The following is a 19937-nucleotide window of genomic DNA, read 5'->3' on the forward strand; positions in this document are numbered from 1 at the left end:
AGGTCCATCGCTAAACTCCGTCAACCTCACCCACTCATCTCAACCTTCCCCAAAGCTGGCCCCTTCGCCTCTCCCTTCGCCCTACGGAGCTCACGCATCTCCAACATCTCATCCACACTCCTTCCCTTGCCATCTCACCCATCATCACGACGAAGCTGGTCGTATTCACCAGGGTCACCCCATTCACCCTCCTGGTCGTGCGTGCGGTCACGATCGTCGACCTCGATCTTGCGACCGTCCGAGTCATACTTTGACTTCGGCAGGCGAGCTGTGCTACCGAACGAGACGTCCTTCTTCTTGTGGACGGGGCTGCTGGTGGCGGTCGTGCTGGTGGTGAGGATCTTGCCAACCTCACTGTTGCGGTAGAAGGGATGAGTCGACCACAATTGCTTCATCTCGAGGTTGGCGGGTTCGTCTTTGTGCTTGTCGCCGATGTCCTTGACGGGGTGGGGACGTACGGCCATCTTGTTGGGGGCGTCGGGTTTGGTGTGGGTCCGAGAAGAATCAGTTCTGGATATCGAGAACGACGCTGACTGATCCAGTGATGTTGTGTGATCGTATGGAGGTCGTCGTCCTCCGCCGGTCAGGAGGCGCTTTTGTGGTTAGTAACTCATCCTTCTACCTTTAGGGCCGCATGCTGACTTCTCATAGGAGAACATGACACGCAGCCGGACCAAAGAAGTCCCCGCCTCATCACTTCAGTCGCCACGTGCGACCATCACCCAGCACACCCTAACCCGGCGCACCTCCGGCGGTGTGACTGAGATTGTCGGCCTAGGTGGCAACAGACCTAACTTGCCTTTACGCGCCAACCCGGAGACGCCATTACGCTCCCGCAGGAGGTCCGGCCGCAACACCAGGGCCGCGATAGCAGAGCAAGTAGATGAGTCGGATTTAGAGTATATCGACATCGATACACTGAGTATGGATAGCGAATCCGACAGCGCCATTTCTAGTGACACCTTTATGGCTCGTCGACTCTTCCCGGGCCCACTTCCTCGTGTGCTAGCAGGTCGAGGCCGCGCGTCGGGTGCGTTCCTAGAGGAGGCCTTGCAGCCTCGCATCCAGCCAGCTTCTCCTACCACCATTACTGGTCGTGAGTTTGCTACTTCGCGTCGCCCCCGCGCGCGCACCGCCACCACTCCTTCTCGTCTACCTACCACTCCGGCTGTCACCTCTAGCAACAAGCGCAAGAGCAGTGGTAGGGCTGCAGAATCGTCTACGAAGCGCACGCGCTTCGTAGAGCAGGACTCTAGTGACGAGGATATAGACAAGATGTCCTTTAACAAGGTCCTCTAAGCCGCACGCACACGGTCCTAAGCCGTTCCACGCCAGCCCTCACCATCACCGCCACCCTTTGCAGGCGAGGACAATAGTCTGGTAAGTCTGTTCTGAAGCAACTTCCTGGTCTCAGACTTCGACAACATGGCTCCGCACGATGCCCGCAGGCTCTTGGCAGCATCGTCGGCTCAGTTCACAGAACAAGATACCGAAGCCATGTCTGCCACCGAGGCAGCTTCTTACTTGTGGTATATATTGCAGAAGTCTTGTAAGCTGATATGATAGTTGCAGTTTGGAGCATGTCAGAAAGGATTGCAAGGGTTTTATACTGGTACAGCATCAATAACAAAACAAGATTGCTGTTGTCATGCGGCTAGCATTGTACACTCACGTTTGCCTGTGGACGGACGTTGTGAGGTGAAAGCATTCACTTCATATTGCGATCACAAGCTGCATGACAAAGCATGCAGACAGCGCGAGAACTATAGCCCAGATCTGCCAGCATTGAGAGGTAGCATTGGAAACGGCTAATACAATGAGCCAAGCCTGTACGACCTCCTCCTTGACACTCACCACTCCACACTCATTCATTGTCACGAACAGGAGAGCCATTGCCATCCTATCTCCCTCACCGAACATCAGCTCGATCGCAGCCATCTGAGCCCGCTCCAGCATTTCGAGCAACTACACCCAAGCACAATCATCAGCATCATGATCCGAACCTGACTAGCACGCGCCCACGGCGAAAAGCAAAATGGAAATCGGAATCGAAATCGAAGAAGTGATACTCACCTCGGCAACCTGCTCCCTCAACTCCAGATTCTCCTCCGCCAGCCACCTTACTTGCACCTCCCTGATCCTGACAATATCCCTCATCCCGCCCGAATCCGCGTCACCCGGCTCCCAACCTGTCCCCAAGCAACATGGCCCCAACAACCCCTCATGCTCATCCCGACACTCCTTGTGCTGACTCAGGAGTCTATCCTCCTGGACTTTCCATTCCATCAAATCCGCCATATGTACTGAGGTTTCCGCTCGTGAGTCCCGCAGGGAGGTTAGTGCGTGGGAGAGACGAGCTTGGTGGGCTGTTAGGAGAATTTCGGGGAGGGGGAGGACGATACCAGAGGGGATCGGTTGGGGTGGTGCGCGCTGCCTGACTAGATGCATGTTTCCAGGGGGTTATTACTCAGCGCCTGTTCGTGGGCGGGCGTGCTTTGATCGAGCTATATGTATCGGTGCGGTAAATTCGATCGTACATCTCCATCTCAGTTCCACCCTAACTCACCTCACCTCATCTCATCTCATCTCCGATCCCCAGAACCTACAAACCCAAGCAGCAAACCCAAAACTCCAACAGGATGCATCGATCAATCGATTCAACAATCACAACTTCGCCCTCCCCGCCTTCCTCTCCTCCTCCACCACCAACCTCTCCTTCAACACCCTCCTCAAAATCTTCCCACTAGCACTCTTCGGGATCTCATCCACGAACCGCACCCCGCCGCGCAAACGCTTATGGTTGGCGACTTTGGTTGTGAGCCTGCATGGCCACGAGAAAAAAGAAAGTCAGTCGGTCTGTAGCGGGAACATCGGAAGAGGACAGGGGTTAGGAAGCGAGATGGATAGAGATAGAAAGAGAGAGAGCGAGAGAGAGAGAGGGGGAGAAACAGAGAGAGACAGAGAGAAGAAGGGGGCGTACCATTCCACAATCTCCTTCTCCACCGCCGGACTAGCCACAACCCCCTCCCGCAGCTTAACAAAAGCAACCGGCACCTCCGTCGCCACCTCCTCCCGATAGATCCCCACCACAGCCACATCATCGATCTTCGGATGACTGACCAACAGGCCCTCGAGCTCAGCAGGCGGGACTTGGAACCCCTTGTACTTAATCAACTCCTTCACTCTGTCTGTAATATAGAAATTGCCGTTTTTGTCTTGATAACCCACGTCGCCTGTTCTGAAGTAGCCGTCCTCTGTCAATGCATTCTTCGTACCCTCGGGGTTGTTCAAGTAGCCGGAGAAGATATTCGGGCCTTTGATCCACAGCTCGCCGACTTCGCCTACAGGCACCTCGGTCTCGTCGGCGGACATGTATTTCGCCGTCTGGTTGGGGAGCATAGTCCCTACAGCCCCGATCGTGCTCTGCCAGAGATCCCAGGGTTGGGTGTGTGTCGTCGGCGAGGTTTCGCTCAAACCATAACCCTGCTTGACAGGCACGCCGATGCGGTCGTAGAGCGCGGTTACTAGTTCGTGAGTCAGGGGCGCGGCGCCGGAATTCATCATCCGGAGGGTACTCAGGTCGTAGGACGAGACGAGGGGGTGTTTGGAGAGCTGGAGGATGACGGGCGGGACGACGTAGGCGAAGGTGATACGATGGGTTTGGACCGCGGCGCACCAGGCTTCGAGGGAGAATTTCGGCATGACGACGGTCTTGGTGCCGCGGAAGAAGGATTGGTGGAGCACGACGGTCAGGCCGTAGATGTGGAAGAAGGGGAGGAAGGCTAGGATACTGTCGCCCTCTGGAGCGTCCGGGCGGGGTTGCCAGGAGAGCGGGGATTCGGCCGAGGTGATTTGAAGGGTATTGGCTACGATGTTGCGGTGCGTGAGCATGACGCCCTTTGGTTTGCCCGTGGTGCCGGAGCTGTAGACGAGGAAGGCGAGGTCTTTTGCCGGGTCGACTTTGGCGCGGCGGTAGCGCGAGGTGCCGGAGAGGTTACGGATGGTAGTCCAGTGTTTGAAGCGGCCGGATTCAGGATGGCGGGCTTGACCCATGAGGGCGATGCGGTCGGTGGGGATGCCGACGTGGGCGCAGGCTTGGAGGGCGATTTCCAGTTGGGGGAGTTGGGTGACGATGGCTTTGGCGCCGCTGTCCTTGAGTTGGAAGGCGAGTTCGGAGACGGTGTAGCCGGGATTCGCGGGGGAGACGATGCCGCCGGCGAAGTGGCAGCCCCATGTTACGGCTGGGAATTCGATGCTGTTGGGGGAGTAGATTCCGAGGACATCGCCTTTCTGCCAGTCCCAGAGTGCCTTTAGGCCTTTGCCGAAGTCTGATGCGGTCTGCTTGACTTGGCTGTAGGTGAGAGAGGCATTGGTGTCGGCGTCGACGAAGATGGCTGGACAGTGTTAGCATCGAGTCTGAGTGGTATGTCCATCCAATGGTATTCCACACGTTTGTCATCTGGAAAGTCACGGTCCTTCCTCTCGAACAGAAAGTCCCAGAGGCCGACATTGGGGATGTTGATGGGAGGGTATTTCGACTCGGCAGGCATGATACTTGATAATGTGTATTGCAGGATATGTGTATCCGTAACATATCTAGCAGCACGAGATGTAGAAAAGACTCCTCCATCTTTCCTCCCGCCTCGCCCGTCCGAGGTGTGGTGATGTCCTTCCTCTTTCACTCTCAAGCCGAGGCCCACGATAAGCCGATAGCGCATCTCCAGATCGCGTCTCAGAGCTAAGCCGTAAGGAGAAGCCCTGCCCTGTACGGTAACTACAATAGTTAATAATGATTGAGGCTCTGCTAACCATCATCTCACATCCTTCTCCTCCTCATCTCTATTATTATATTATATGGACAACCCCACCATGTCCTCCCCATCCACCCGTGTCTTCAACACAGGCGGCCCCTTCCTCACCCGCACCATCTGGTCCTCTCAAGCTCCCTACCGCTGCTACCAACGCCGCTGGGCCCAAGTCCACGACGTCCGCTTCGTCGCCTCCCGCAACTCCTCCACTAACCCCTCGGCCGTGCAGGAGAAATACCGCGCCAAGCTCGAGCAGAAGGCGCGGGAGAAGGGGTTGAGGAATGTGGAGGAGTTGAAGGGGGAGTATGAGGGGCGGATCCGGGAGTTGAGGGAGAAGGCGACGGTGCCGGGGGCGAATGCGCCGGTGGGTGCGCAGGTGCCGCCGAGGCCGGAGGGGGTCGATGCGAGTATTCCTTATCAAGCCCCACCAGTGCCGGAGACCAACGAGGATGGTGGCGCTGCGGCACAAGCCTACGCCAAAGCGAGCAAAGACGGCGTCAAAACCCTCTCCTCCTTCCTCGACGTGCAGAAGACCTCCGAATTACCATCCAAGGAGATCGAGGCACTATGGAGATTACGCCACGTCCGGGACCCTCAGAGCTTGTGTGCGGTCATGCCCGCCGCGACCTTCACCCGCATCGCCATCACCGCGCGAAAACATCCGCAGTTTATCCTGCCGCTTCCCCGAGAAGGCCAGGGCGCCGAGATTCATTTCCTGCAGTGGACTTTTCCGTCAAAGAATACAGCAACAGTTCTCTTCACGCACCTGGCTGAATTCAAACTGCGAGGGGAGTTCGCGCAGCCGCATACGACTGTGACCCATCATCTCGATCTCGCGGGGAGTAATGATATCGTGCTGCTCGAGGGTAGGGTGACGGAGGATAAAGGGTTGAGCGTGGACGAGGGGAAATGGCTTCTGATGTGTCTGCAGAAATTCTATGGCTTTGAGGCCCATAGCGAAGGGGCTCGGGCTAATGCGGGCAGGAGGAGGAAGCTGATGGAGCAGTTTTCGGGTGGCGACGAGACGTTCAAGGTTGAGGAGTTGGTGGAGGAGGCGGAGAAGGTACCTTGATTTGAGTGCAGTAGGTCTTCGAATCGATTTCGATGGCTGGCATCTCGAAGGCACATGGATCGGGCAGACGCCATCTATATGTCCAGCCATGCCGGGGTGGCTCCCGCAACTTGCGCTGGAAGGCGAGAAACGCGCTGCTCGAGGACCCCAATGCTCTGATCAAGCTACGAGAACCGTCATGGCGGCAGGACTCCTGGTCTGGGCGACTGCAAGGTCCCCCGAACGACGCTTGCACCACATCTCACGTTGCACCGTGCCGATCTTGGTGAAAGAGGCCCGCAGTTGTTCGTCGCAGTCTCCGCGGGCATCAGGACTACATTGGCTGGGCTCAGGGGTGGAGAAGAGGGAGATGGGGTGGTGATCTGTATACAAGCTCGTACGCCATGAAGCGATGTAACATGTACATACCCCACGAACCCATTTTCCACGACATGACCCCACTCACTCGCTCACCCACACTCACGATCACATGACCCAACGTGGACAGCTCGCCGAGCATACGGTCTAGATCACGTAGTGAATGAATCCCATACCGCCACGAGGAACCATATACTACAATGGTAGTGACTAACAGCGTGAGGGGCGAAACACGAGGGACCAGCAAACAAACAAACGCGAGTTCAAGGGGCGGGAGAGCGAACATTATCTTACCCTAGTGATTGGGTGTTTCTGTGCTATATCCCACTTCCATTCCATTTGCCCAGACCCTAATCCCACAGGATCTGTACAACAAGCATCCCTCATCTCCAGCAACAGAACAGCCTGCAGTCCTCCACATCCGGTCCTGAGACCATGAGCCGCGAACCTTCATCACGCAGTAGTCGCACGAGCAGCCACGGGAAGTTGAAGCCCATCGCGGAGGGCACAGAACTACTTATCACCACTACCCCCAGCTCCGGCTCCACCTCAATCTCCACTTCTCGTACCTCATCCCAAGAAGCTTTCCCGACATACGACGAGCCGAGCATCGATACCCTACTCTCCTACGATGTCGACTTGACCAAGCAGCGGAACGCGGAATTGGCGGAGGCGGTGGCGAGGGCGATGAGTATTTCTGTTCCTGCTTCTGAATCTGTTCATGGGGAGGTCGAAAAGGTATATATAGCCGTCAAGGTCGACCGTGCGCAGAAGGGAGTAGTAAGATAGCTGACAAGGTGACCTCAAGCAGGAGATCGAGGATGCTCCGTTGCCACCTCAGGAGTCTGCGATGAGCGTATCCCCCACCACGTCCACGACCACGCCCACGCCCAACTCCACTTTCGACCCCAAATTTCAAAGCGTGCAGCTCGCGGCCGACATAGCCGCCCTGCAGCACTCCCACCACCACCTGCAGGCACGCCTGGATACACTCACCTCCACCCTCCTAGCCAAACAAGATAGCGAGAAAGGTCTGCTCGCCTTGATGCGTGGACAGACACAATCGCTAGAAGAGGTGTTCGCCAGGTTGGAAGGCAAAGGCGTTGATCTAAAGCGGTCGAGGAGCGAAAGCGACATGAGTGGCGGCAAGCCTTTGTGGGATGAGCGGGTTTGGCGTGGGCGGAAAGTGGCGCATTGGGCTTTGTTGCCTTCGGTGGAGTTGAAGGAGACGAATGAGGAGGGTGGACGATTGTGCGTGGTAGTGGACCTCGAGCCAGAGATCGAAATGTGAGGGCCCTGACTTAGAGGTTATCCAGATGGTACGGTGGTACCAATGAGACCGAAGCTGAGCCCGTCGGAACCTGTCGAGATCGATCTCAAGTGCCGCGATCCCATCCCATCCCAGGACCGGAGCTCACTCAAGTCCTTCTCCGAAGCCAACCTCAATGGCCCCGTTTCCCTTGCCCCCGCTTCCCCGAACTTCGAATCCGCTTCCCCTCCCGATCAACCCTCCCCTTCTTCTCCTCCACCTCCTTCTTCTCCTTCTCATCCAAAACCTCGGTAATCCAGTCCGCGCTCACCCCGCCCTTCCCATCCATCCCGTCCAAACCCGCACCGCCTTTACCCCCCTTAAACCCGTACTTCTTCCTCCACTCCCCCTTCCCCTCATCGAACTTCAAATTCCCCTCCTTCCGCTTCTTCCCGATCCCCTTCTTCTCGGCGAATTTCTCCCACGTCGTCTTCTCTTTCGCCTTTGGGACTGGTTTCTCTCTGGGGAGGAGGGTGGAGGGGGCCGGGAGACGGATGTGCAAGGCGCCGGCGTCGTCGGTACTGCGGACGATGGGGCAGGCGGTGAGGAGTTGATGGAGGAGGCCTTGGGCCGTGGCTTGGGCGGTGGTTTGGAGGGTTGATTCGAGCGTGGTCGGGGTGTGGTGGGGAAGGGGAGTGGGGTCGTTAATGAGGAGGTTGCCGAGGTCATAGGTGTAGGTTTGGGGTTGGGAGAGGTCCATTCTTGACAGTGGATGGTGGTGTGGTATGGTGGTGTGGTCGTGTGGTCGTGTGCTTTTGGTGGTTGTTCCAGGATAATTTCATGGAAAAGTGATTATTGTCGATCAACGCGGATCTAGTTCCGCAGTGCTTGCATTAGCGGCGAACTCTCTTTGCAACTCCACCTCCGACTTCACCTGCTTTTTCTTTCAAACACATGATAGTTTGGGCGGTCAAAGGCATTGAGTCCCGAAGCTCTACCCACCTTGTATAGTCGACTATATACTAGGTCGACCCGGGCAGGCACGATAGTCGGCGGGAGAGGTATGGTCAAATAGCGCAACCTTCAACTAAGGATGAAGAAGCTCCGGAACCATGACGTAGGCCACAGCTGGGAAGCACATGCAGGAACAGCGTAGCTCCACCAACTTCAGCTGTGCGTGGCGAGATAAGATATAACAATTATCCCCCCCTTCGTCCATCTTCCTACTGTACCATACCATTTTCCCCCCAATACTATCTCAACTTCACCCACCATGGCACCCCACCTCGCGCCCTTCCAGCCCCCATTGGGCCCCCAGCCCGCCAACGCCCACATCTACTCCCCCCACCAAGTCACCCTGCAGATGAAGGAGAAAGTCTTCAGTTTGTCAGGTAACCAACATTCGCCACACCACAATCTCAATTGACATGCTACTAAAATACACATTATGAAGGCGACGACTTCACCATCCGCACAGTCGACGGCCTCGACGTCTGCACCTGCCACGGCAAAATGGTCTCCGCCCGGGACCGCAAGAAATTCACCGACATGGCCGGCAACGACCTCTTCACCCTGAAAAATAAAATGCTGTCCATCTCCAAATCCTTCCACGGCGAATCCCCGCACGGCCAGCACGATTTCGAAGTGAAAGGGCATTTCAAACTCATCGGCTCCCATTCCACTGTTACTTTTAAGAATGCAGCGGACGGGGTCCAGGTGGAGTTGGAGGTCAAGGGGGATTGGATGGATCGGAGTGCGGAGATTTCGTATGGGGGGAGGCCCGTGGCGGCGATTCAGCGGAGTTATTTTAATGTAAGGGAGATTTGGGGGGATAAGCAGACGGTGCGTTCGCTCTTTTCTTTCCTGTTCACCATTCTTCGTGCTTTTGTGTTGTGTGGACGTGGGTGGGAATGCTGACGTTGGATGGTAGTATTTCGTCGTGGTGGCGCCGAATGTGGATCTCAGTTTGATCGCTGGGTTGTGTATTTGCTTGGATGAGAAGGAGAATGAGAAGTAGATGCCGGGAGTACGGAGATAGGGAGATCACTAATAGATGATGCTTGCTTGTCACAATCGCCCGCGTGTGGCTCTTTACACCTTTCGATATAGTCCCTTCACCAGACTCCCCCCGCCGAACTGGAAACGGTCGCTTTCTTCCTCGCCTGCCCAGACGAAGGTACTATTCCCCTCCTGGTACCGATGCTCACGGAGCTCCAGTAGACGTATCTCGGTCGATAGGTGAATTGATGACATAGAAGTATAATTTCAAGCCGGGTCCTTCTTTTTCGGCCCCTTAGCGTGAGATCTTCTGACCCGTTCATCGAACCTGACCTGACATGGTAGGCGAACATCAGTATGTCTTTCAATCTTGGGCCTGATGACCTGTTCGTCTCGACAGCCGCGGAATCATTCTCGGGGTGAACAGGGAAAAGCTGGTTCTCAGGATCTTTCCATGCACTGGCATTGTGCGGTGGGCACGCTTTCGACGAGATTATATTATGACTACACTACCGCACGGCCCACTGATCTAGAGTTGTGGAGCTCGCTCGGCTAGGACCACGCAACTCACTCCTCTGGGACTACGCTCAGTCAGCACCATCACTCATATCTCACGCTGGAACAAAAAAAGTACACCAAGCAAAGAAGACCGACCACAGTGCCATCATTCCCACCCTCTCGATTCAGCTCGATCTCAGGACTGCAATAAGCTACTACACCATCCATGGAATCATGCACCTCACAACACTCCTCATCATCACCCTCGCCACCCTCGCCACCATCATCAAGGCCATTCCCTCTCGCCGTCATCACCACCGTCACCACTACCGCCCCCTCACCCGCCCTCTCCCCTCGCACCCTATCCCCCACAATGTCCCCAAACAAATCCTGGACCGAACACGGCCACATCCGCCACCGCTTCCAGCTCACCGGCACAAACTGCATCGTCCTCTTCGGTATCCTGACGACCTGGCCCGGGATGCCGGCACAACAGCAACAGAATTTTCGGTGCTGGGCTAATGTGCCGCCGGAGGATGGGCGGGAGTTCACGCTTGATGTTTCGTCGTTTGATGGAGTGGAGGGGAAGTGTGCTTTGGCTTGTGCGGTTGAGTCTCAGTTACGATACTTGTCGCAAGATTGCTGACCACGCTTTTGATACCCGCTTCTCCTGGACGGATAGTGGTCGTGGTCTAACTCACCTTCGCTGTCATTCCCCTCGTCGTTCCTACCAAACCGATGACGTCTGCGTGAGCCACTGGCGGTGGGCATGAAACGTGGCTGTGATAGATGAGGGCTTGATGATATCGTGCTGGGCAAGGCGGCGCCATAGGTATGGGATACCCTCGGCAAAGCTCCAGGCGTGGACGAGCTTGACGGAGCCGGCTTCACATGGCTCGCTGAGGCGCTTGTCGAAGAGCCTCGTTCGACGGGCCATGGCACAGCTTCAGCTGTCTCCCAAGAATGCCTGCTTCCGACCGCAGGGCTCTCTGGGCTCTCTTTGAGAGTTCCAGAACTGGCTTTGCATGAGACTTCTTTGAACAGTGCAACACTCGCAACGTCAACTTCCATGCGACCATTAGGTTGCCAGTTGCGCTGAAGCATATGCCGGTTCGCCGAACGACGACTGCGCTCGAGTTGAACAGCGAGAACCTTCGTGAAGCGACTTACAGCTTCATTACCCATTGTAGTCAGCATCTCGAGCAGTTGTGGGTCGGCCAGGAGCTCCGTAGCCCGCGAGGCGACGGCTTTGTTGACGGCCACTCTGGCTTCATCACCGCAGTCACGTTGGTCGGGGGAGTGCGCCTTGGCGAACAACAACAATAGCTGCCCTAGCTCGTTGCATGGTAATTGCATAGCCTCTTGGACGAAGTGACAGTATGTTGCCATAGCCAGCTCCTCCATCTGCCATGAGCTAGCCATGACGAGGGTATCGAAGATATCGCAGAGATCGACTGGCGGCAGCATGATGCCCGAGGCGGCATACTGGAGACATACTGACGTAGCGTTGCAGGGCGCTTCGAATGAGATCTGCCATTGGTGACCCTGTGAACCAGCGTTAGCTTTCCATTCCGCTTCCAAAGTGCTGTGATAACGTACTCTGGGAGCCAAGGAGTTTCGGTAACATTCGTCGTGGTACTCCAGGAAAGGACAGCGCCGACGCAGCATAGCGAAATCCAGATACACGGCGTATCGCTTGTCGTTTATGGGATCGGAAATGTTAAGACGAATGTCTGACGATGGCTGCTCCAGGCCGATCGGAGCTGGGTCGCTGTAGCAAAATAGTCAGCATCAGATTGCATTTGTAACAGTCAGGAGACTAGCTTATACCGTGGAGAAGCGGCCGCGGGATATGACGGTGCACCGGTAAATGATTGTAGACCGGGAGGATACGCCGTGCTCATGTGCTGTGATAGCATTGGCATCGGAGGAAACAACACGCCATTAGGGTATGGGCGCGTATACCCAGGTCCAAAGGTTGGACTTGGCATCCCCATGGTTGGTGCGGATATCAGGCCCTGGGCTGCGGAAATGTTTCTCATCGACATCCCGCCCAGTCTGATCGGTATCCCTCCCTGTTCCATCGGTATCCTCTGCGGTAAAGCCGAGGTTGACGTGGCTGGGGTCGAGCTAGGAGCAGTCATGATCCGTACCCCGGCTGGCTGTGCGGATGCAGGGGTATCAGCGCCCTGGTCCATATTGGTGTCGGGCTGTGGAAGAGCGGATGCTGTCGATGGCTGCTCCTTGAGCTTGACCTTGAAGGCAGGAAGTTCATCCCGATATAGACTATGCTTGATCATGAGGTCGAAGTCGAAATCGGAGAGCTTGGTGCCGCTGCCGAATGTAGAGCGTGACTTCGTGCGAGGAGACACTTGTGGCTCATCGTCAGAGCTGGAATGGAAGTCTTCATTCTGGTTGACCGAAGTCGTGCTGGCGGGCTTTGGCAAGCAGGGTGTGAGCCTCCTCGTCATGTTGTGGGAGCGTGAAGACTGGTGACTGATGATCCAAGCGAAGTTGGTCGTCAGGGACAGTAGAGAGCCAAAGATGATCTGCGTTCGAGTTCAAGCCAGTGTTGATGAGGTTGTTCAAAGATGATTGCGTATGTTGAAGTGAGTAGGTGTCGGTTGTTTTGATTCTGGGAGTTGCATTTGGAAAAGAGGAACAAGAAGAGGCATCGAAAGGTCGACCTTAAGTATTACCGCAGGCAAACTCCGCTCCCACGCCTTGGTAACCAAGGTATACCTTGCAAAAGTGACAGCAGGGACTGCAGCCGTTTTGACGCAAGCTGTAGTGCATATCATCGAACGATTGCACTAGCCTGGGTGACCGAGGTGACCGAGGTGGCTTGGTTCCGGTATAAGGTGCCGCAGCCACAAGTATCCTGTCATCGTTTAAGAGTCCTAGTGATAACGTTATCAGCTCGTGGGTATGTAACGCCTGTCGACTCATCGTTTCCAATTTCGCAGTAAGGTGGGCAAAAGCCTGACGAGTCACATATACACAATCTGTACACCAAATATTTACCTTACACATCTCGCGATCGTCCAATCAACCGCCACCCTACTCACTTCCTGCAATATCAACTTCCTCTTCACTGGGTCTCGCAAGCCTTTCGCTTCCTCCTTGCATCCTCTCCCCACCAAACAACCACAACCACCTAAAGCACCTTCCCAGCACTACCAGCCGTACTCCTATCCTTCGTCTCCGTCTTCCTCAACCCCTTACCCAGCTGAATCTGCTGCAAAAGCCCACTCCTATCAGACGCCGCACCATCCCCACCTGCCGCAGCAGCACCACCACCAGGCAAAGCAGGAGCCGGAGCCGGCCCGGGAGGCGGCGGCGGCGCAGCACCACCTGGTGGCGGTGGAGGCGGAGGTGGAGGTGCACTATGCGCGAATGCACCTGGCATGGCCAAAGGTGGGGAAGCCGCACGGTTGTTACCCACAGCAGGTGAAGCCGGGCCGGATCCAGCGGCGCTCAAGGGGCGAGGAGGAGCCATGGTACCGAAGAGAATACTTGCTAGTTGCTTCGCGCTTCCGCCTGTAGGTCCCTCTTCCTCTTCCTCGTCATCGTCCGATTCGACAACGCTCCAGTCGTCTTCGTCCTTGGGAGCTCCACGAGTCCTAGCAGAAGGCGGTGCCGGATCGGGCAGGGCTTGCTGTTGCCTCTGGATGTCTGCATTACTGAGACGATGGAAAGGATTGGTATCTTTCTTCTCCTCGACCGCGGCAGGGCTGGTGATGCTTGAGCCTGCCTGACTCTGTCCCGTAGAGCGGTAGAAAGGATTCTTGCTTTCAGATGCTGGAGGGCTGGCGACAGGTAGCGCAGTCGCGGCAGCCTCTTCGCGAACAGGCTCCTGCGCCCTCACTTCTTCCAGAGCAGGAGTCGGTGGTGCAGGCGCAGATGGCGCGTGTGGTGGCAGCGAGCTGACGCTCTGCGTCGGCGTGTCCTCCTCTGGCTTCTCCCATTCGTCGTCACTGCTATCATCATCGTCGATGTTCTCGAGCTGAGCGCGAAGCTGCCTCTCCCTCTCCTTGGCAGCCTCTATCTCTGCTCGCTGTGCTGCAAGCCTCTTCTCCTTCTCATCGGCTTCCTTCTTGGCTGCTGCGCGGCGTGTCTTCTCCTCGCTACGCTTCAGCTTACCTGCTTTGACTTGTTCTTCGAGCGCGCGCAGGTTAGCTTCGGCCTCTTCGCGTTGCTTATGCAGTTCACGCTCCTGCTTCGCTTCTTCATTTCTGTTGAAAACATTAGCACCATCGTAACTCTACTTATGACACACTCCACGTACTCTAGATCTCGTGTCTCTTGATGCTGCTCCTTCAGTACCTCGGCCTTCAGTTGAGGATCGACCTTGCCCTGCTGGCTCTGCTCACTCTGCAAACTCTCGCTCCTATTCTTCCTCGGGGCAGGCGGTGGTGGCTTAGGCTTTCCAGCAGCCTGGCTTGGCGATTGTGGCGTTGGTGCGCCAAATCCTTCGCCTTGCAAACGTGCCTGTCGTTCTTGCTCACGCTTGGCATCCTCTTCTTCGGCTTGCTTGAGGCGGCTTTCCTTCTCCTTGCGCTCACGTTCGGCTCGCTGCTGGGCATTCTCACCACCGCTCTTAGACGGGGCGCGAAGACCAAGTGCGGCCATACGCTCTGCCATTCTTTGCTCGGCTTGCTGTCGAACATATGCCGCTTTCTCCTCGGCGGTCTTATATGTATTGTAGGTGCCGCCACTGGCCTGTGCTGGTTGTCGTGCTGCCGGACTGTCTGTTCTTGCAGGTGCGGTAGGTGTGCTGCTCCTGTCCTCGACATCACGACTTTGCTGAGCTGCCGCAGGGCGAGCGCGGTCTTCTGTCCGGACTTTTGCAGCTCGTGAGCTGCGCTGCATTTCAAAGATGAAGTCCTTCACCTCATCCTCTACGCCAAGACCATCTTGCCACCTCCTCCGCTCGTGCTCATCACTAGCACTTTCCGCACCTTCCTTCAAGCTCGATTCCAGCCCTCGACTGTACTCAGTCACACTCTCCTCGACATCCTTCACCATCGCCTCATTATCGTCCTTCTCTCGGTTCACACGCTTCTGCTCGCCTTCCAATCTCCCCGCTGCCGCACTTCCATCGTCGCCCACATCCACTTTCCGGCCAGCCAATGCTGCAGAGCGCTGCTGCATCATAGCTTTTGCTCTTGCTCTGAGTCTGTCTGACTCCGTCACCTGACCACCTGGACCAGTTCCGACGATACTCTGCGCAGATCCAGGATTGGCCTTGGCATCCTTCAACTTGAAGAGCTCAAGCTGAGCATCAGCAATTGCGCGCTCGCATCTCCGGACATGACTCGCGAGCTCCGGGAGACGATCTTGCAGACCACGCAATTGCCGCTGCAATGCCCTCCTCTCGGAATCTCCATCAGCACTCTTGTAGACACTATTTGGGTGCCCATCAATGTCGTCCTGTATCCTCCTGATGCGTCTGAAAAGTTCTTCAGCTTCCTTCTTATCCTTGCGATCAAGTGCATCCTCCTCATCTTCATGGCCTTCATCCTCGAAGTCCATCGCATCCAGCAGTACTTGCTTTTCACGAATGGTCTTCTTGAGCTGATCAATGCTCAGGTCGTCTGCACTCTGCTCACTGATAGCAGGACTTGGCGAACGGCCATCAGCATCGCCTCCCACTCTCCTCCGAGCAGATGAGCGGTAGCCCACATCGTCGTCGTTGTTCTTGAAGACGGTCGCATCCTTGCGTCCTCCAGTATCAGGCGATCCGGACCGGAAAGAGTGCGATTTGAGATAGCTGACCCCAGTCTTCTGCGGCTGCAAAAAGGCGCCCGTACTCTTGCGCTCGGTGGCATCTTGCGAAAGCAGACCCTTCATGCGGTCGATAGAGCTATTGATATTGCGCGTGCTCGGCGGAATGAGCTCGGCTGGTAGCGATTTGGGTACTGGGTAGCCATTGAGACGTCGGTAGATCAAATGCATGGCGACTGCGAATTCGTCCAGGTTCAACCTACCTTTGTTGTGAGGATCACTCAGCGTCCAGACTCGTTCCAGCTCTGGCTTCTCCAATCCAGATTGCCCGAAGATCTCAATGGCTTGATTGCCAGTGATGTAGCCTTTGCCAAAACCATCCCACGCCTTGAACATATCGTCATAGATCTTCTTCTCGTCCTTTGTCACAGCCCATGGCACAGTCGCATTACCGCGCAGACCTTGGGCAGAGAAGCCACTTTCGCGTCCTGGCTGTGGCATCATTTGTTGCTGCAGAGCTTGCAAGTTTGGTAGACCGGAAGCGGGAGCGTTGACGAGGCCCCATTGGCCAGGTGCACCGGTAGGCTGCGCGTTCAAGGGTGCGGCCATTGGGTATCCTGTCTGCTGTGGCGAAAGTGCCGATGTCTGATTGAAGCCTGTGGGCATCGGTGGCATAGGCGGACGTGGGCCACTATAGCCAGTAGCCTGTGGCATACCACCTTGGAACCCAGTCTGCTGCGGCAGCAACCCAGTCGGTTGTGCCTGCTGGTACCCCGTCTGCTGTGGGAATTGATATCCTGTTGGCTGAGCAGTCAACGCACTGAGAAGCTGCTGATTGCTGGCACTTTGCGCCTGTGGCTGCTGGATCTGGGGAGGCTCGTTGAAGTTGGGCGCATTGGTTGCTGTCTGCCTGGCGGGTCCGTCATCTGCCACGCCGAAGGAGATGATGTCCACCATACTGCTGACCTCGTTCTTAACTCTGTCTGGCAGTGATGTCGGCATGTCCTTTCCAGTCAACCTCAGGTTGCACAGATACATGGACAGTGCGAACTCAGGGAACAGTAGCTGCCCGCTCTTGGTGGTGTCCGAAAGTGTCCATATCTGCGCCAAGCTGTTACCGTCCAATTTGCTCCGGAGCAGCAGATCTCTCGCCTTGTCTCCGCTGAGTGCCTGCTCGCCATTGGTCGCGCTCTTAAACAATTGCTCGAACTTGGCTTGATCGGTGGCCGTGATGAAGGAGAGGCGGATGCTCGGGATCCCTCGCTTGACAGTGGGTTGCGATTGCGGTGCAGGCTGGGTGGCTGACGAGCCGCGGAAGGAGTTGGCCATGTCGTTACTGGTCATCCCGGTCTGCTGTGGTCGCTGCGGCTGGGCAGGTGGCGGCGCAATGCCATTTTGTTGCTGTGGAGGAGGCTGGCTGGCAGGGAAGCCGGTCTGCTGCGGTTGGATTTGTTGCGGGGCCTGCTGATATCCTGTCGCCTGCGGCTGTTGAAAGCTCGTGAACTGTGGCTGCTGGAATGGTGCTTGCTGCTGCTGTTGTTGCGGTGGTTGAGGAGGATATCCGGTCGCTTGCGGCTGCAGTGCACCGCCGGGGTAGCCAGTATATTGCTGCTGTAATGATGCCTGCGCCTGACCCTGGAAGCCCGTCTGCTGTGCGCCAAAGGGTGATGGCTGGCCACCAAAGGCCTGTTGTTGCTGACCATACTGCGGCTGGCCAGGCCGCGCACTGTTGCTGCCACCCAGATATGAGTTGGAGCCAGAGAACATGATGACGCCGTGGATACTCGAGGAACGGCGAGTGAATGATCACTAGGTAGGAGACTTGGATTCGTGGATTCGTGGATTCGTGGATTCCTGGAGCTGCTGCCACGAGGTCGGGCCGACATCAGCTCCGAGCTCTGAGGAACCCGTTCCGCTTTCCTCGTTGCCCCCTTCACCACGAACACACTAGAACATACCACCACTGCGGGGCATCCGAATGCTTGGTAAACTGTTGTTGAGAGCTATGGACCGATGAGAGCGGGAATGTACAATCTGATCCGCGCTCGTCTCCAGCGTACAACAGACCCACGAGGTCTCCTTCCATGCAGAGCCGCCAGTAATCATGCTCCCTCTTCCACTGCTGGATCTATCGTTGCGGAGCAAAAGCTGCCTTCAAGTGGACCCTCCGATCTTCCCGGACGTCCGAAGCTTGCTTATCGTCGCCAGATCAGACGCCCGGAAGTCCTGGACGCTCACGACACAACCAAATGGATTCGCTTCGTCAGGAAGGATGAGGAGGTCCATCTCCCCCTCTCTGCTGCCGCGATCAGTGTTAAGGATTGCCTGCAAGACTCCAAGAAGATGCCATTTGATACGTTGAAGGCAGCTCTAACCACTGAGTCGGTTGACTTGGCCACAATTGAGGTCTGCCTGGATCACCACTTTCAACGTCTGCAGCGCGTGCCAAAAAGTCAGACATCAGACTTCGTCCAGAAATGCCCCATAGCAGGCGTCATCGTTGAGTATCTACTTCGGGATAATGACGCCTGGCTTGGTTTTGTGATGTCAAAGCGCGAGTCGGTCTTCTGGCTGAGCTACTGCGCGGTCCTTGAAGGGCTCCAAGACATCCTCTTGGACTGGGTGAAAGTCGACGTCGATGCAACGAATGCTAGGAGAAGCTTCGGGCCCAAATTCTTCATTTGGAGAGGGCTCTTCTTGAGGAACATCATCCGGGCGCAACTGCTTCGGAACGACCAAGTATCCGCCGACGACGCTCTGAATACTCTTTTCAACTTGCTGGACTCGCGTACGAAGGCCGTCCGTCTGCTCGAAACTTCTGGGCAGCATACGCTGCCACTGGATGAGCCTGGAACGATGATTGGCCTACAATGGCTGACAGTCTCTCATTGGCCTGCTACGATTGAGATTTCCAATCAGCTCGTTCTCGGGTCATGGCGCGGAACCTCACCGGAACTTTATGATAGATTTATCGATCTGGTCCAGAAGTACACGTGGAAATCAAGTCAAGATGTCAGAGATCTGATCGTAGCACAGTTACATCTGCAACATCCAACGAAACCCAGTGCTAAACCCACAATCTCTTTATTCAGAAGACTATTCGGCACCAAAAGTACCGAGGAGATTGAGCATTTTTTGCCAGGTATCGGTAAGGCTCGAGAACCCTTCCGCATCACGTTCCTAAAAGCGACCCGTCAGGCAAGAGCTCAAGGGCTATACCATGATGCCTTGTGGCTCGCAGAGAAGCATCGGGAGATCTTCCCTGCATACTTCGAGCGCAAAGCTTTCAGACGGGCAAAGCACAGCAACGCTCGAAACGACGCACCAGTGTTTAGGAAGCAGGCTGTACGATGACGTGATCCAAACACCATCGATGCTACTATCGCAATCTACATGCGCATTATGCTCCAGCCGGTAGAGCGTCAGGTACAGTCCTTGGATTCCCGACTGGCGCATGGTAACACTTCCTCAAATCTGCCTAGATGGCGCATAAACACCACAGCTTGATTAGAAAAGACTTGATCCTAGTGGCGCAAGGTCTACATGACCAGCAGCGGTCGAGCTCTGATAAAAGCTTGGTTTGCTCAGATGGCTAAAGATGTCTTCAGCACTAGACAGGGTTGTCATTGGCCATCGCAGAAAGTACATACTGAAACCGGGACCGGATCAAATGGAGCTGCATGTTGCACGACTGGGATTAAGGCAGCGTCTTCGGCCCAGTGCAACACCGTATGACCTGCTCAAGCGTATACCCGAGGACATCACGGACTACTGCGAGAGATTCGATAACACAGTCTTCGATGCTCAGGCTCAAGGACTGCATTACGACACACCGTGGCTCGAGGCTAAGCGTAAAGAATTGCTCTTGAAAGAAGCCTGTCGACCTCAACCCTGTTGGACGAGCAGACTCGCTCGCAAGATGTTATGTCGGTAGTCCAATGCTGATATGGTTGACTTCGGGATTGTGTGAGAAAGTTTGTCGCCTTTGTAGATACTGCACGCTGGCACCTATCGCTTTCCTCGGGAGGGCTTATCGTACACAGCATTGTCGGTCATCGAGAAGTGTACAGACTATCCTAAGCCGCAACACGGCCTGCGTTGATAACGACTGGCTCGAGATGTTTGGCTATATTAGTCAGCGAAGCCGTACTGCAGAAGGGGATATCCAGCATCACTTCACTGCGCTGTCGAAGCTCAAGTTTGAGCTACATCGATCTCTACATGGGCT

General features: G+C 55.7%; 10 protein-coding genes across 10 annotated transcripts; 5 read left to right on the forward strand and 5 right to left on the reverse strand.

Annotated features, from left to right (window-relative positions):
* Nucleotides 1–134: 134 nt before the first annotated feature.
* Nucleotides 135–464, reverse strand: LTS14_010535 (uncharacterized protein; the record flags this gene model as incomplete). The annotated part of the gene is made up of 1 exon (XM_064843211.1): nt 135–464. One exon carries the CDS (start codon nt 462–464, stop codon nt 135–137), a length of 330 nt encoding a protein of 109 aa, XP_064689209.1.
* A 95-nt stretch (nt 465–559) lies between these two features.
* On the forward strand, nt 560–1299 carry LTS14_010536 (uncharacterized protein; the record flags this gene model as incomplete). The annotated part of the gene is made up of 2 exons (XM_064843212.1): nt 560–601; nt 652–1299. 2 exons carry the CDS (start codon nt 560–562, stop codon nt 1297–1299), a joined length of 690 nt encoding a protein of 229 aa, XP_064689210.1.
* Nucleotides 1300–2664: 1365 nt separating this feature from the next.
* On the reverse strand, nt 2665–4718 carry LTS14_010537 (uncharacterized protein; the record flags this gene model as incomplete). Its single annotated transcript, XM_064843213.1, has 3 exons — nt 2665–2821; nt 2981–4394; nt 4451–4718. 3 exons carry the CDS (start codon nt 4716–4718, stop codon nt 2665–2667), a joined length of 1839 nt encoding a protein of 612 aa, XP_064689211.1.
* A 151-nt stretch (nt 4719–4869) lies between these two features.
* On the forward strand, nt 4870–5880 carry LTS14_010538 (uncharacterized protein; the record flags this gene model as incomplete). The annotated part of the gene is made up of 1 exon (XM_064843214.1): nt 4870–5880. The coding sequence occupies one exon, from the start codon at nt 4870–4872 to the stop codon at nt 5878–5880; it is 1011 nt and encodes a 336-aa protein (XP_064689212.1).
* A 792-nt stretch (nt 5881–6672) lies between these two features.
* On the forward strand, nt 6673–7528 carry LTS14_010539 (uncharacterized protein; the record flags this gene model as incomplete). Its single annotated transcript, XM_064843215.1, has 2 exons — nt 6673–7017; nt 7049–7528. The coding sequence occupies 2 exons, from the start codon at nt 6673–6675 to the stop codon at nt 7526–7528; spliced, it is 825 nt and encodes a 274-aa protein (XP_064689213.1).
* Nucleotides 7529–7679: 151 nt separating this feature from the next.
* On the reverse strand, nt 7680–8246 carry RRS1 (Rhodanese- sulfurtransferase; the record flags this gene model as incomplete). The annotated part of the gene is made up of 1 exon (XM_064843216.1): nt 7680–8246. One exon carries the CDS (start codon nt 8244–8246, stop codon nt 7680–7682), a length of 567 nt encoding a protein of 188 aa, XP_064689214.1.
* A 513-nt stretch (nt 8247–8759) lies between these two features.
* On the forward strand, nt 8760–9503 carry LTS14_010541 (uncharacterized protein; the record flags this gene model as incomplete). The annotated part of the gene is made up of 3 exons (XM_064843217.1): nt 8760–8877; nt 8940–9328; nt 9417–9503. 3 exons carry the CDS (start codon nt 8760–8762, stop codon nt 9501–9503), a joined length of 594 nt encoding a protein of 197 aa, XP_064689215.1.
* A 1094-nt stretch (nt 9504–10597) lies between these two features.
* Nucleotides 10598–12453, reverse strand: LTS14_010542 (uncharacterized protein; the record flags this gene model as incomplete). The annotated part of the gene is made up of 3 exons (XM_064843218.1): nt 10598–11527; nt 11582–11753; nt 11813–12453. The coding sequence occupies 3 exons, from the start codon at nt 12451–12453 to the stop codon at nt 10598–10600; spliced, it is 1743 nt and encodes a 580-aa protein (XP_064689216.1).
* Nucleotides 12454–13139: 686 nt separating this feature from the next.
* On the reverse strand, nt 13140–17476 carry PAN1 (actin organization and endocytosis protein; the record flags this gene model as incomplete). Its single annotated transcript, XM_064843219.1, has 2 exons — nt 13140–14217; nt 14271–17476. 2 exons carry the CDS (start codon nt 17474–17476, stop codon nt 13140–13142), a joined length of 4284 nt encoding a protein of 1427 aa, XP_064689217.1.
* A 258-nt stretch (nt 17477–17734) lies between these two features.
* LTS14_010544 (uncharacterized protein) lies at nt 17735–19063 on the forward strand (the record flags this gene model as incomplete). The annotated part of the gene is made up of 1 exon (XM_064843220.1): nt 17735–19063. One exon carries the CDS (start codon nt 17735–17737, stop codon nt 19061–19063), a length of 1329 nt encoding a protein of 442 aa, XP_064689218.1.
* Between the last annotated feature and the right edge of the window lie 874 nt (nt 19064–19937).

The sequence above is a fragment of the Recurvomyces mirabilis genome (genome assembly GCF_035927965.1).
Source record: "Recurvomyces mirabilis strain CCFEE 5264 chromosome Unknown scaffold_44, whole genome shotgun sequence".
NCBI classification, from domain to species: Eukaryota; Fungi; Ascomycota; class Dothideomycetes; order Mycosphaerellales; family Teratosphaeriaceae; genus Recurvomyces; species Recurvomyces mirabilis.